Here is a 17,523-nt window from a genome sequence, read left to right on the forward strand (position 1 = left end):
CTTGTGATTTGTTTAAAACCGGTTTTAACGAAGAAATGTTGAAATGTTCAGAACTTAATTAAATCTGTTTTTGGGTAAGATGGTGCAAGCATACGATTTTTATTGCGTCTTACACTTTGAGAAGCGAATAATCTATAGCTACTTTATATAAATATTGTGTAAAAACGTTAATTATGAGCTATGAAAGTCAAGTGAATAAAGCATTTTACTGAGGAAGTTTTTAAAAAATGCAAAGAAATATTTTACCAGTGGGTTAGATTTCATTAGTCTTCACTATTTATAGATTAAAAACTTTTGGTTATATTTATAATTTAGAATCATCATTGAAGGTGGAGCGCGGTTGCACAGTTAATTAATTATATTGATGTGTCATTTGTATGCAAGAGTGACATTCTGTTGTATTATGTGCCAATTCGAAAAAGTTATACGAGTATTGTCTCCCTTTAACAGGTTCATTATTTTATAATTAAGTTTAGGTTTCTGATATAAATTTGAATAGTTACAAAATGTATCAATTCAATATAATTCAGTTTTTGTTATTGGTGTATCAAAAATATTGATGTACGAATATAATTTCATAAATTTGAAATGTTTAAAATGATTACATACAAATATAAAGAACCGTTCATCATTTTTGAAAAAGACTATGATTGAAATTCATATTATTTATCTTCCCTTCATGATATATCAATTGGGAAATGAACCAGAGTTATCTAAAGGTAATCACAGAGAGGGACTAGTAAACAATTTTTAAATGTAGCTTATTTAACGTTAAAACTACTTTCCACTATAAACAAATGTTACTTTATACAAATATAAGGACCTTGTTAGCTAAATCTACAAATTTTATTAGATATAATGAATTTTTATAACAATAGATTAATATGCTACAACATATGAAAATAATTGTCAGTATTGATGACAAGTTTTGTAGGGGTAAAACAAGTTACTCGATTGGTGTCATACTGAAGGTCTAAAATATAACGCTAAATCATACATGTTGACGTATTATTTTTCTCTACATAGACCTTGTTGAATTCGAAAATTCTAGCTATAACTACAAAACACCGAAACGCTGTATGTCAACCATGAAAAAAGTATATTCAAATAATTTTATAAATCATCTTTGTAAAACAAAATCATATCAGATCCTACTGTCAGATATGCAATGCAGCTATGTATTAAGCAGTTATATTTCGAAACAAAATGGAAAATCAGTGTAGTAAAATTTGGCTCATTAGGAAAGATATAAAGTTACTTTGGAAGAAATTGACCCATAAAAAGTACAAATTATCATTTTACAAACATTTTTACTTTGCAAACGATATACATGTATAAGTACACATAGGTCATATCTAAATGTACGAGCTATAAAAAATATATCAATAAAACTAATATCTGTTATTTTGTTTGCAATAAGATTATTAATGATATTTTTTTTAGTGTAAACGGTTTTATTATTGATATTGCATTTTTCTTTTTGTAATAAGGTCAGAATATAGACGGTACACAAACATTCACATCTGTATCCCGCATAGACTAATCAACTTTAAGTTAGTTTCAAGTTCTGGGACTTGTCAAACGATAAGATACTCAAACGTAAACAAACAAATTACGAGATTAAAGAAAAGTTCATAAAAAACAACTGTCCTATTCCTGACTTGGTACACCATTTCCTCATGTTAAGGATGGTGGATTAAACCTAGTTTTATATATATATCTCAGCTATATATGTAAAACATATTACAATTCATAAGTCGATGACATACTGATTATATCCACCTGGCAAAAATGAAAAAACGAAAAATGACCGAAAGGCAAAAACCAGTCTGCAAAACCAAAGACTGCACAAGACGAACCAAACAAAACAAAGCTGCTTCTATATGCGCTCAAGAGGAATTTGCAGGTTATGATCCAACTCTGTTCGTGTGAAGATTGGATGAATGGGTTTTAAATTTGTTTAAAAGAAATGAATCTAAATGTCTCGAATTTTCGAATCAGATGTTCAAACTGTGTACTGCAACAGAACTAAGCAGTTTGGGTTCAAGTGTACCACTTGTGAAGGTGACGTTGCTTTGAGGTTATAGTTAAGTTAGTAAAAATGTATTCTTTTGATGTTAAAGTGTATCAAACTCTTGATTATTGAGTTACTCTAATGACGTAACATTTAATTATTTCATAAAGGCTCTAATTTTTATGATTTTGTAAAAGGATAGGAACTGACAGTAGCCAATACTTAGTTTTGGGGGAATTACAGAGCTAGATAAGCTCCTATTTGCAACACTCTCTATTCACTGATTTATTGCATTATGTTTTCTAATTTTTTTTGTAAAATAACTTCCAGATGATAAAATGATAAAATGAATCTGAGAAAACGTTTTTTATTTTGTAAACATAGATAGTATCCAGCAGAACAAGGAACCGGAAACAGAAGATACACAAACTGCAGAAGGTAAACTTGATATTGATTACTGTATAAATGTTCTGATAAAAAGTGCAGTTTAATATCGGCGAAATTTTCTTTGTGTAACTATTATTTTAACATGATTCTTCTTCGTAGCTTGGAACTGTATATATATGGCTTACAAAGCTTCTTAGATGACAGGTTCTAATTTGAATTGAATTCTGATAGTTGTGTAATGTTTAATTACATTGGCATCATATAGAAATAAGGAGATGTGAAATGATTGCGAATGAGACAACTATCTATCCATGTTCAACTGAAGTTTAAGCATGTGTCTCGAAGTAGTTATAGACAACCACAGGCAATTGAACAGCTTTCACAGTAAAGCCAGCTATAAAAGGCTCCGACATGAAAAACATGAAAAAAATTAATTAAGAAAAATAAAACAGGATAATTTATAACAAAAATATGACAGACAAAAAAACAAAAAATGACCTAGAGTCTCCAAACTGAGAAATGAAAGAAACATAAACATGATAAAGAGTGGTGCAGGTTTTTAAATGTGTGTAAGCGCTCAATCCTCTATGACCATAGACAGTAGTATAACAACAAAAGATAAGAACAAACTACACTAATCATTTGAAAATGGCGTAAGTCATCAGATCCATACATAGCAGAAAATATCAGAATAAAACGAGGAACGGACTTGGCAAGATATTTATCCATCCATTATCCCTATAAAACAAAATAGACACAATTTACTGATCTGAGCTCCAAAGTACTTGAGGATATTAACACTAGTTTAAAGACAATATATTTATTCATCTTAGACCATATGATTCCTTCCTACAGATCCAATAAAAGTAACAACAATTAAAAAAAAAAAAAACACGCACACGGGTATTCCCTTTAATTTTTAACACATACACTAGAAATTATATTATTTCATATTTAGTTAGTATGTATGTTGGAATAGCAGTGACACTCACCATATTGCTAATATTGGCGATAGTTCTAGCTGTCTATATTAGAAGGTATGTTCGTTGTTGTCGCTTCAATATTCATGAACATAATCAAACAAATTAGTTTTTTTGATAATTCAATATATGGTTATTCATGTTTAAAACATTCAATAAAAATCATCCATGCTTTTTTTTTTTTTTTATCAAAGTCAGGTATTTGTCCAAATATGAACTTGCCAAACCTGCATTGCATAATGATTAAGTGTAAACTTTAATTTTACACCAAATAGAAAAAAAACTATCCGAAATCGTTAAGGTAACATGATATCTCAAATATTTTGTTTCTTGGGTTTCTCATTATCTATAAGCGAATGCTATTGAAAACACATCAGAAAGCAGCGATGGTAAATAAAATTATCAATTAAGATCTTCGAGACACATGCTTCACTTTCTAGTATCTATAAATAAATCGACTGTCTTCCATTAAGATATGAGAATGATTCAGCAAAATGTTAATGCGATAGAAATATAATTCAATTTTTATATTAGTCATCATGCTTAGTAGGAATTCCAAAGTGTTACTACACGAAGTAAAAGTCTAAAACATGTCACCATATAAGGGCACTTGATTGAGTAGATTGAATTTTCTAGAACAGGTACAGGTACCTTTTTATCCGAATGCTGCTATAATTCAACTGATGCTTGTTCACGGTCGACACTCGGCTAACCGGGAGATTGGTCGGTTAATCTATATTGAGTATGCGGCTATATCGGCGGTTGGTCTGTTAATCGGGTTGGCTAAAGTCTGTTAATCAGGTGTTATCGATAAAATCATTGAAAGTTCAGCATGTTTCATTGTATAACTTTCTAAATATATTTTCATCATAAAAAGTATTCATGTCTAACAAAACAATTCAATGTACTGAATTCAGTGGTGTAATTATTACTTTTCTAGCTTCGATGTACGATCTATAAAATGAAAAGGCGGGTTACTCATCAATAAATATATACACATTTTACACACATAAAATGTACACAAAATGACACATTGGTTAAATTTACTTGCATTCAATATTTTGAACATCGAAAAAAGAAAGGCATTATGCTTATTAACCATATTGATATCATTGTGTGAAAAATCTACACGAAAATCTGTATTTTGGTGACATAAGTCAATCTTTATTTAAAACCTGGTCTGTTAATGGGTCGGATGTATAAAACCCGGTCTGTTAATTGGTCTGTTAAGATTTATGAATGGCAATTAAAGTATAATTTTATTGCTATTTTGGGTGTTATCGGATCAAATGAGTAGGCTCAAGACGAGCGGCTAAAATATACGAAAACAACACATGAGCAATGAAACATAACATATACGGAAACAACACATGAAATTGAAAATTGATAAAAATGGTTTCAAAAAGTGTAATATTAAAGTAATATTAATTTCATCCAAGAATGATCGCATATATCATGTTGATTCTGTTTAATTGTCATGAATGACACAAATGTGTCATCTACATTGGTAACCAGTATATAAATCAGAGATAAACATCATAATGTAACTAAACACCAGTAAGTAAATAAACTCATCATAGATACCAGGACTAAATTTAATATATACGCCAGACGCGCGTTTCGTCTACAAAAGACTCATCAGTGACGCTCGAATTCAAAACAGTTTAAAAGGCCAAAATGCAGAAATAAACAATACCCCCAATCCGGACCCTCATGGTATAAACGAGAATCTGGATGGAAACACAGAATATAGAAAAATATATAAGAACAGAAGAGAGTGATACATTGCTAAAAACGAGAGAAAAATAATACTTGTTTAAGAATACACACATGAAACACCGATGGCTGTTGAAACAGTAACGGATTGCGATGTACTTATATTGGTGACAAATTCTAGACGTTTACATGCGGACAACTATGGTGGCAGGTTAATGCCATTTTGTGTTTTAGCGCTTTAGCGTTTTCGCCTTATATATTCTATATGGCGAAAACGCGAAATTGCGAAATCAAAAACGCGAAAACGCGAAACCGATTTCTCGTTTTCGACTTCGCTTTTTCGCGTTTTCGACTTCGAGATTTCGTCCTATAGAATATGAAAGGTGAAAACGCGAAATGGACTTCACCGGCCACCATAGACAACTGTAGTTCTCCTCTGCACTTCTGTAGAAAGGAACTAAACGGAATAAAATAAATTGAAACTTAAAATAACCAAATGTAGCTGCATTAGCTCCTTTCCGTTTACTTCTTTAGAGTGATTTGTAAACAACATATGATTAAGTAATAGAAGAAAAGAACCAATTGGATGATGCTGACGAATTAGGATTTAACCTCCAGTGACAAATATCATGTTCATTTTCACTTTCATTCGGAAATGAGAACGTGCTACTTCGAACAGACACAAAAATTAATGCTGATTGAAAACGTCAATAAAAAATTCATACATATTCCAGAGGCCAATCAATATCACGCTATATTAAAGTGACACACCCTTCAATAAAATGTAAAGAAAGTCAAAATAAAAATGCTCTTTCTAGGATACTGTGGCACCATATTGTCATTTTTGTTTACTCAGGAACATCTCATTCTTAAATTTTTCAAGGAGAAAATATAAAGATAGCAAAATTATTGTCGTAGCTAAATAACTCTTAACTGACATAATTTCAATTGTCCAACCCATTAACAGACTTTATTCCCATAATTTTCACTAAGACGTGATATTATTCACGTTATTTTACAATTATGAAATATTTACTAATGTCAATTTATTTTTTAGAACCACAGTACTATTTTTTATCCTTTAAATGATATTTAAATTTGTTTGTTTCGCCTTTTATTAAAAAAATTGCTATGTGTATAAGCATAACTACTACATACTTGCGTGACGCCTTTTAGTTTCACTGAAAACTGCGCAGACTAAGAAATGTTTTTACAAGTGCAAAATGTTCTATGATAGATATCATTTTGTCAGACACTTTTCTTTTTTTGATTTGGTTCTGATAACATGCCAAAAATCTGTATATTTAATAGAGTTTAACATTAAATAAAGCGTTTTACTCTTAACAGACGTATAACCAACCCGATTAACAGACCAATCGCCCATATAGCCGCATACTCAATATAGATTAACCGACCAATCTCTCGGTTAGCCGAGTGTCGGCCGTGTTGTTAGACCCCCATTTAACGTTAGACACCATCGTTTATATTGTATAAACATGAAGTTTTCAAGAGTTGATGATCAGCAAACCAAATAACATGTTTTCAATGATAAAAATAAACAGGAATCAAATAAAAACAAAATAAGCCAAAAAAACGGCAAATTACAATACAAAAGTCATTACTATTTCTGTAACGAAACGGACATTGTTGATTATTTACTCCTGTCTTTATTTTGTAGACGAAAACGGTATAAACACAAAGATCTATCTGCTGCACCTGATGTGTATTATTCAACAGTGACAGGCGACCAGATACATGAAAACCAATCTCATACACTGGATGGGGCGAACGCGGATACAAGTGATGCAAATATTATGCTTTCGGAAAATAAAATCAACAGATACACTGGTAATGATCAGCAGGAAATCAACCAACAGGGAGCAATGTATGAACAAGCAGTGGTGACAGATAGCAATGAGTATGATGTGTCAAGTACAAGCCGGAAATACAGTCCGAAGGCCGAGGAGGATGTCGGGTATTATGATCACAATCGAGATGCTGATACGATGTATGATGCGACAGATACAAAAGGATTGATTCAGAGAAATGAGATGAGTCAAATATATGACCATACCAGAAAAATTAATGATGATTATGATGTGTCCCACGCCTATCGACAGCAAGACAAGACTATTAATGAATCGGTGTATTCCCAATCAGATTTCTGATTGCGTGACATCATTTTTGAACCTGAAAGTGACATTCACAGAATCAAACTATAACAGGTTTATGACGTGCATGATATAAATATTTTTTTGTTTATTCTTAGCTTTTAAGAAAGTTGTGTTTCATCGTTTATTTTTTTTTGCCATTAAAATTTTAAGTAACATTTCAGTGTTATTTATAAATAATATATACTATGATCACAAGATAATTGAAAAAAAAACTGCTTTTATAGCTTGTTAGTCCTCTCACTTGTAAGACAGTCGCATTTAATTGCATTATATTAATAACAATGTTAGTGCATAACATATATAAACGTCAAAAATTAGGGTACAGCAATCAATGTTTGGGTATAATCTTAGCATTATAAAAGCAAATATCTGTTCAAAAAGATAAAGTGCAGCAAAAAGCGATCGTGTATTGAACATGTTGAATGCAGTTCCATTCTTCTCTGTTATTAATTCTATGACTTTGACTTCATGTATGTACACTCAACTTAGAGCAACACTATTGTATCCTAGTCACAATCTTATAAATCTAATAAGAAATATCCGAAATAAAGATTGAACGCGAGACATCACCTGTAACGCATGTATCAACCTCAGTATCAGTTCAGGATAATTCCTGAAAATTAAAATATAATTGAAAATAAATGTGATGACGTAACAAAGTGTACAAAAGTTTCTGAGGATTCACAATAGCATTAAAGATAATTGAAATATCTTTGACTCTATCTTAAAGTTTTAAATCATTTTATTTTATCCGACAATGATTTAAATTGTGGCTAATTGAGTTAATGATTTAAGACTATAAAATATATGCTTCAACATTTTAGAAAAAATATCCGTTGTATGTTGGCTATATACATGTACATTCACGTATAACTGACACAACGTCTATGCTATACATATTTATTTCAAAAACTGTCTTTGTTATCTTAAACAAACGTGTTGCCAAAAAATATTATGCAATTTCGTACAAGTATCAAAATAATCGGGCGAACGTGGGTTATCGTTCTTTTCGCATGAAAACATTAGCCCAAAATTATAAAAATTAACCACGTAACAGTCATGAGAAATGTGTATCGTTGCATTTGACATCAATTGCAAAACACGCGTAAACAAAACTGCATACAAAGAATTAGAATCCAGTTATTATAATCTATCAATTTTCAACTTTTAAAAACCATCATCGTATTGGTTGTTTTCCTCTGTCATTTTGTTATGCAAATAACAATTAAAAACAATAACACAGTTTTGACAGCATTATTTTATCGTTGGTTCAGGTATTGAAAATAAATTCACACTTTACATTTTCAAAGCAGAAATTTCATTAGATATTGTTTTAAAATTAAATTAGTATAAAGCATAATACATGTATATCATTTGATATTCAATTGGAAAAGAACAATTGGCATGGGTTATTATTTACAGTCTACATCATTCAATGTCAAATCAAAATAGATATGAAAAGAGGTCAAACATTTACTATTTCAACCATCGGGTATGTTAGCATAGATAGAATACTTTGTTGGTATAATGAGACAAAAGGAGATAAACACATAATAAGTCATGTGTATAAAATATTTGTAGTTATGAATTGGAATATTGGTTTACCCGAGTCACAGTATAGATAAAAAAAATCTGGTATACTGGATATAAAATTGAGAATGGAAGCGGGGAATGTTTTATCGAGAAAACAACCCGACAAAAGAGCAGAAAACAACCCATGGCCATCAATGGGTCTTGAACATAGCAAGAAAATCTCCCAACCGGAGGCAATGTTTAGCTGACCCTTAAACAAATGTGTATTAGTTTTAGAAAAAATATGTCACACACAATTCTTAAGTAAAAATGCACGTATTACCAATTGAAAGGAGCAAGGACTGTCGTTCAGATGATGAACCAACACAAAACAATTTAATCAAGTAACAAAAAATATAACGTTGCTGGACTTATAATTGAATTTGAATTAGAAAAAAATATCATAAAACCGGCATATTTGAAAGACTATGGTGAATACATACATTAAACACTGAGGAGACATATTATTAAACGGGCCCTTAAACTAGTTATATTTAGATTCAACTGAGATCAACTTTGCCTGAAGAAGATGCAAACTAAATGATTTTAAAATCTATAAACAGAAAATTGTGGGAAAGAAATATGAACCATTGCAGTATCGTGATATTTACTACAATGCAAGCATAATCCTTATGAGAAAGGTTAAACAAATTACGACTTAACGTGTCGGAAATTTAAGATAACGAATCGACGCGCTTTTGAAATTTTCGTGTTTACAATAAAATTAGAATTAAATTATATTTGTCTACTTTTCGAAATTTAAACTTGGCGCTCCTTTAAAAGTTTATCACCTTAAGAATAAATAATGTTACTAGTTTATTTTAGGATGTCACAATCGCTAACATGATAGCGGGAAACAGGTCAGGACAATTCAAACATATCCATGGTCATTTAGAAGCAGATATCACACACTGGTCGACATGGTCATAACATTATGAATGATCTTTTACTAAAAGAGGCGCGAATGATAACGAGGGACAGTCAAACTTATAGATCGATATTAAACTGAGAACGCCATGGCTAAACATGAAAAGGACAATAGTAAACAAGACTAAACATAGAAAACTAAAGACTTAGCAACACGAACCCCAACAAAAATTGGGGGTGATCGCAGGTGTTCTGGAAGGGTAAGCAGATCCTGCTCCACATGTGGCACCCGTTGTGTTGCTCATGTCATCATGGTTATTACAAATCTGATAACAAGTTTAATTCGGAAGGTCACATTCGTGAAATGGGAAAGGGATTGTATTTAAGACGTAAAGAACATATCCGATTTCATCTGTGAAACGATAAGTCCTTAACGATCAACCAAATATTACTAGTATGTTATGTACATAGTGCCGTTATGTTGTTGGGATGTACAAGCATCCGACCACGTCCACTTTCATCTCTAACCATGTGATGAGTTAAGCTTTTGTCATCTGATTTTTACAGTTTGTTCTTATGTTACACTGTTATACCACTGTCCTAGTGTAAGGGGAAAATCCCGCTTACATGGTTAACCCCGGTCCAAAGTTAGGAGCCTGTAATTCAGTGACTTGTTTGTTTTTTAGTGTTACATGTTTGTTTTTCGTTCATTTGTTTGTACATAAATTAGGCCGTTAGTTGTCTTACTTGCATTGGTTTACATTGCCATTTAAGGGCCTTTAATAGCTGACTATACGGTGCCCCTATAGTTGTTAATTTCGGTATGTCTTTTGTCTCTTATGGATAGTTGTCTCATTGGCAATCATACCACATCTTATTTTTTAATACTATATGAGCAATTAGAAAGAGGTTGAAATAAATCTTATTTGAATATTGATGAAATAAGCTTTCACAATACATATATAAGTTTTGAAATGAAACGGCATTATTTAAAACGTTTAGAAGTTAGCTCTTACGAAAGGAGATTAAGAGTGTAACTAACCAATATTAACAACCAGCATGAACACATGAGAACACATCAATAAAAACCTAACCGGACTTTTTTCTGACAAATTGATGACTAGTCAGACAATTTTGTAGTTTAGAATGATTTAAGGTATTTAGAAATGTGTTAAATAGTATTGCAGTCATGTTATAGAATTTCATATTTACAACGAATCCCCATAATTATGTTTAAACAAATTTAAGAGACGGATGAAACATACTGTTGATTTCAATTTATTATATGCCAATAACAACGTTGTTCCTCAACGGCCATTAAAATTGTAAACAATTGAATTGAAAACCAGGAAATCATTTGAGTAACTATTTCCCAATGGATATAAATGAAACCTTCAATCGGATTGTTTATTTTTTCATCTAGAATCATTCCAGCTATCTGATTGGTCGAGGACTAGTGGAAGGTGGATTCTTAATATGGCTATATTTTTTTGTAAATGATTTTCTCATATAGAATTCAATGAAATAGAATAGAAAATAGTGCGGAAATAGAAAAAAAATAACCGAGAATAGTTCTGTATATCATAAAACAGCAATAGTTCATGTAGTTACATCAAAAAGAAGAAAGGGAGAACTAAATTCATTTGAGTATTTTAAAAGTGGCGTCAAAATTCTTTGGCATGCATAATCTAAAACTTTTACAGAAAGCATCACTGATATTGTGGCCAAACGGAGGCAATGTGAAGGTCAACTGGAGGTTTTTTTTATAAAAAAAAAGGCCGGTTTAATTAACAAATTTAAATGACATACATAATTAATTAAATATGCATATCTTTATACACTTATTGAAGGAACAACAATGGTACATTTTGTATTTTTTGTTGAAATCGATATTTAAGGTTCATCAAAAGTGTTGATATTCGCGCTTGTAATGCCCTCTGAGAAAAACATCTGTAGTATAGACAGATAATAGACAGATAAGGGAAACACTTTAAAAATATCATTTGAAAATGAGGAAATACTTAACCTCATTTGTTGATTGTAATTAATTTCACACTAAACATACAATAAATAACTAAACTTCGACATCCTTCCTTTTTACAGATGATTTTGAATTTTCTAAAATTGTGGATTGGTTTGAAACATTATTGTAAAATAAGGTGGAAATAAGTACTTGACAAAGGTCAATGTATTTCAAGTTGAATTATTTCCGTCTTTCATATAAGTACGTATAATCGTAATAGAATCATTTTAACGTAGGATGTTCATAATAACATCCAATTTGAACGAAATAAAATATATGGTGTCGTGATTTGAGAGATATCGCAATTTTGTTTTTTATGACGATAACCATTAATAATTTGCTAACAAAAGTCTACCGAAGAACACCATAATATATTTCTAGAGTGTTTAGCAATGCACATCCTTAATTGTTAGTTTCCCTAATTAAAAAAAAAATCCCTGCAATATGTTGTATATTTTAAACATGAATTCGTCCTGATGTCAATGCCATAGAATAAACTTCAATTCATTATTTGTTGGACGATCAAAACAATATTCAATATACCAATGCGTTTATATTTTCGTATAGATTTTCCATTGTTTGTTCTAAAATGAAATAACTTCTCATCATTGGACTAGTATCTATATGAACGGGATAAACTTGTCAACCGATTAGTGAACGGTTTTTAAAGTACTACACTAAATTATATTCCAGAATGTTGCATAGGCAAAATGAACAAAACAAAAACATCACCATAACTTCATGTATAATAAATACACCAAGCTAAATAATAGTCACAGGGCATTATGAGAAACATACATCTTGGAAAGGGGGTGAGGTAGGGGTCTACGGAAATGTTATATGTACATGCATAATTTAGGAAGCCAATTATGTTACTCATAGTGAATTTTTATTTGTGATTATTTTAATGTCATGTAGAAGAAACATAAGCTATGCCTTCAAGTTTTCTCATAACCTTTGGCTTCAAAATAGTTGGGTGTAGGCGTTCCTGATGAAGACTAAGCTAGAAATATTTCGGGGAGAAAAAACATTTATAACGAAGTAGCCTAGTCCTACAGACAGATATATTGTTTATCTGTCGGCCTGTCTACTCTAAAAAGAGGGTTGTTAACATAACCTGATAATTACTTCACGGTTAAGCAAGCAAGCAAGCTATACAAAGATATTGCTTTTACCTACACCCGAAAAGAAATCGACTGTAACAATCGTCTAACATTTCGAAATAGTTGAAACTTCGATGTTTTTAAGACTTTCTGCTGACCACAAGTTTGGTGTTTTGATGTTCCTGCTGTAAAGTTTTCATATACCTAACGGTTTTTGTATTTCATTTAACATATCAATAACAGTTCTTATAAAAGTAATTAATATGTTGCGTAAAACTTAAAAGTTTCCTATGAGACTAAATTTTCATTTGTTTGACATTATGCACGACTTTTATCATTTAATACTCTAATATACACAAATAATTAATATAAATTGATAGATGAGACTATCATCGGGAACATTAAAATCTACGGAAACGTCCGAAAAAAGTGTCATCTTTTATAATTTCGCAATAAGAATATGCTACAGCAATCCATTACTAAAAAATGAATAGCTAGCCTGCACTTATTTTTTTGTGATTCAATTTGAATTGGAATTAAAGTAGTGGGGCTATGTAGTAAATAAGGATACATTTACAAAATAAACACAAAATGCAAACTTTTGTCTTGGAAAATTGTGCAATTCGGGAACCATCACGTAACTTGTACATATTTTGGTACATTGTCCTTCGAACTCAATTTCATGTCAACGTTTGGGTAAAAGGGGTGGGAACAATTTGCAAAGTGTTGGTCCAAGCATAACTGCAAAACAAATATACACTTATTTCAGGAGAAAAGTCATTTTTAATTCTCTACATAATTGGGGTTGCTTCTTATAAAACAAAGTCTGCATTTCAGCAATTATCCACAAAGTGGAACAAAAATAGTATAATGAATTAAACCAAAAAAATAATTCCCCTCTCCAATAAAAATAGAAGGCAAACAAAAAGACACAACATTGAACAAGAATGCTCCATATAGCCAGAACTTTCACATGTTTACAATGTTTTATCTGTAGAGTGTTTATGTTTCTTTTAGAATAATATATCTATTGTATAGTTTCAAATCATTTAAAACGTATACAATTCAAATTATTGTTTCCGCATTTAAATTGATAATTCACAAATACAGATATCAAAATGGTTGGAAATATATTGTTAGTCTTAATTAATTATTCGTTTTTAGCGGCTTTGATTTCTGGAGGTAGGTTTGTAGTTTTTTTGTATCATGTACAGTACATTCAAATAAGTAATAGTAGTAGTTCAGATAATTAATAATCCCTCCATAAATGAACATTACTGTTATCCATTTAATATCAGTAAACAAAACATATGTATTGTAGATAAATTTACATGGATTAACAGCGCATCAAGATGTACTCTTGCGAATCAACAAGAAATCCAAACAATGGATGTTCTATACCCGGCATCATGGATAGGAGGCTATTACCTAACAACTCCATGGGTGGCATACCTAGGTATGTAGGATTATCTTCTACCATAGTATCTTCATATATATGCATTTATCTTCAATGAAATGAGCGATGATGCTGTAAACTTGTTGAATTATTTATATTTGATTTTTGATTGATAATTTTGTGTCTTTTTTCTCATATATATTATTGTGTATGTATTCTGAAATTCATTAGAATAATATTTATCGTGATTTTAGGTTGTTTCTACAATGTCACCAGCTTCAATGACGACTCTTTTCGATATCCAAATATCTCTTCAGCAGCCTGTCTCTTAAAGTGTGATGAATTTGCATATTTTACTCTAGAGGTAATATTTACAGTTTGATATAATTAGAATACATTTAGTCCGTGATGTTTCACTCTGACCTATTCCTAAAGCAGACCCCTGAAACACACACACTCTTCCAAAGCATATGCATTTTCGCACTATATGATATGGTTTTGTATGGTTCAAAGTGAACATGAAGTAATATGATTGGCAGTTCAAGTTCAATCACTGGACAAATAATAATGAACGGTTATGCGCTTTTATTTGGGTTTTTTTATTACAAAGTTACAGTGAAGTTTTAAACAAGATGTAAATAATTGCAAATCAAAGCAGATGATCATGTCAAGTGATATGTCATTGATATCAAATGCTTTTTTTTTAAACTGACACAAAATAATGCGCATTGTACGTTTTTTTGCAGTTTCAACATTGCAGATGCTTGAACTCAAAGAAGAATCTACACACAACTGATCCAGAAGATTGCAAATCTAGAAAAGGACATAAATATTTCGATGTATACAAAACTATTAATTTAACGAAAGGTAATGATTATCAGCGCTTGATTGTGAAAATCTAAAGTTAGGTTATCCAATGGCCATGAAGAGATGTTTAGTAAACCCATCTATGAGAGTGTGATATCGAACATTAGACTTGAACATAAAGATAAGATCCTAGATTTTGAAATAGTATAAATATGATAAACCCAAAGTTAAAATAAAATAGAATAAGCCAAAAAATTGAACTTAACTTTATTCATGTTATTATAATGTATTGTCACAATTACAATCGAAATTATTCAGTAAAAAAATCCATGCAATTACTAAACTTAAACTCATAGTGTTGATATTATCTCTGTCAATCGTATGTTAGCTTATTACGGCGAACAAGTATAAGATAACATGCAGTTTGGTAGTGTCTTAAACTTTTTTTTACTGATTCGCAAACCACAAATTAACAGTAGTATTTTAGTCTTACTTATTTCCATTAATATGAACACATGGGAGAAAAGAAGTGCTCATCTAAAAAAAATCCAGATCATTGATTGAAAAATAAACATGGAACTAACGACATTGATTAATAGTCATATACATGTGACATTTAAAAGAAAGCACAACCGAACTTGTCTTTTTATAGTAAAATTTCCATTTAGGCTTAAATTTCTACTATTACTAAAAATAACTATAAACAATGCTCAAGGTATGGAATAACATACAGTCACAAACCAAACGTACTTCTTAGTGTTTTAGTTTTTAAAAATACGTTTTGTATGCAAAGCGCATAATTATCTTGGTTGATGATTGGTGGTATTAAATACCACTATTGCATGCTTGGTTATGCCGTGCAGAGCATTCACTGTGAGACATGTAAGGGAGTACTATGACAGTATCATGTTTGTTCTTGTAGATAGTCCAAGAGGTTTTAAAAACCAGGAACTGCAATGTACAATTATACAACGCGACAAAAAGACGAAAAATATATATCTAAAGGCTACAAAATGTAATACAAATCACTCGATCTTATGTGAAACATCAGAAAAAGGTACGTAAAATAACATTGCTACACTTTAATGAGACTTGCATGTATTGACGTTTTTGAGACAAAAAGGACTTTCTCTTACTGTAAACATCAACCTTTCCCACAAAATTTATAAGGAAGATTCACATATCATTAATGGTATTATAATAATTCACAGATGGAATGAATATGCGTACACTCAATGTATGTCTCAAATTAACAACTTTTTATCTTTTGATTAGATGACAGATCATTAATATATTCATTTGATGTATTCACAAAAGAATTTTTAATTTTCGTAAAGCTCCTAGCATTTTTACGGTATTTATACATCCATTGATAAATATGTTTGAGTTTTGAGCTTTATTTGAAAAGTAAAATAACACAAATACTGAACTGCGGGGGAAATTCAAAACGGAAAATCCCTTATCAAAATGAAAAATTAAAAGCGAATACATCAAACGAATGGATAACAACTGTCATATTCCTGACTTCGTATAGTCATTTTTAATGTAAAAAATAGTTGATTGGAAATGGTGTTATAACTAGCTAAACTTCTAACTTGTATGACAGTCGTATTAAATTCCCTTATATTGACACCGATGCGTGAACAAACCAGACATAAAAACTCAACGTGTTGTAAACGTCAGTGACTTTATGAAATTTATTAAACAAATACTTGTGCTTTGATAATAAACGTACAATTCTTATGAGCCAATAACAATCAAAACCAAGGAATAAACAAAAAGGCATTTATATAAACAGTTATAAACAATAAATAAGAAACAACACGAACTCCACTAAAAACCGGCAGTGAAATCAGGTGCTCTGGAATTGTAAGCTTTTCTGCACCGTATACGGCACCCGTCGTGTTATTTCTTTGTTAAGTTCGGTAATGATAAATAAGACGTTCACATCATTGTTGTTGAATTCTATAACATTTGCGAGATATAAGACTTTAATGTTTAGCTAATTTTGGGCTACATTTAGTATATTTTACTAAATATTTATATTTGCAATCAGTTGTCATATTGTATTTCATCCAGATTGAACCATAAACTTTTTTTATTCGGGATTGATTTGTTGTTAAGGTTTTAAAAATTAATACATGATTCTACTGTTAAAAAAGCCAGCATTGATATATTTTTCAGAGTTAAGTGTAATCGACAACAATAATTATACGTTTGCTGCGGCAAAAACGAAGTGTACTATTTTGGATTACTATCTCGTCAAAAATAGTCCTAGTCTTCACAATATCACCTTTGAAGAAAAATCATATTGGACAAACGTTTTAAGATTTTCGATGGAACTATGGGTAGATAATACCACTGATATCGATGTCTTGAGAGGTAACTATTTTAATTATTATTAACAATATAATATTCAATCGATCACATCAATTTTCTTCTTATATTGTGACTTTTTGTCTTGATAAATCCATGATGAATGCC

At 30.9% G+C, this 17,523-nt stretch overlaps 1 protein-coding gene and 1 long non-coding RNA gene across 3 annotated transcripts in view; both read left to right on the forward strand.

The window, feature by feature from the left end:
- Nucleotides 1-7,426, forward strand: part of LOC143044545 (uncharacterized) — a 47,096-nt gene extending 39,670 nt beyond the window's left edge. For both annotated transcript variants that reach the window (XM_076216605.1, XM_076216604.1), the window contains 3 exons: nucleotides 2,399-2,452; nucleotides 3,360-3,438; nucleotides 6,776-7,426. In XM_076216605.1, coding sequence (XP_076072720.1) covers nucleotides 2,399-2,452; nucleotides 3,360-3,438; nucleotides 6,776-7,265 — 623 coding nt within the window. In that variant the 3' untranslated portion in view covers nucleotides 7,266-7,426. The remainder of the gene's footprint in view (nucleotides 1-2,398; nucleotides 2,453-3,359; nucleotides 3,439-6,775) is intronic.
- A 6,732-nt stretch (nucleotides 7,427-14,158) lies between these two features.
- LOC143046665 (uncharacterized) lies at nucleotides 14,159-16,068 on the forward strand. Its single transcript, XR_012969215.1, has 4 exons — nucleotides 14,159-14,292; nucleotides 14,487-14,596; nucleotides 14,979-15,099; nucleotides 15,962-16,068. It is a non-coding gene; the product is annotated as an uncharacterized LOC143046665 (long non-coding RNA).
- Nucleotides 16,069-17,523: the final 1,455 nt, after the last annotated feature.

This window comes from Mytilus galloprovincialis, chromosome 9, assembly GCF_965363235.1.
Source record: "Mytilus galloprovincialis chromosome 9, xbMytGall1.hap1.1, whole genome shotgun sequence".
Taxonomy (NCBI): domain Eukaryota; kingdom Metazoa; phylum Mollusca; class Bivalvia; order Mytilida; family Mytilidae; genus Mytilus; species Mytilus galloprovincialis.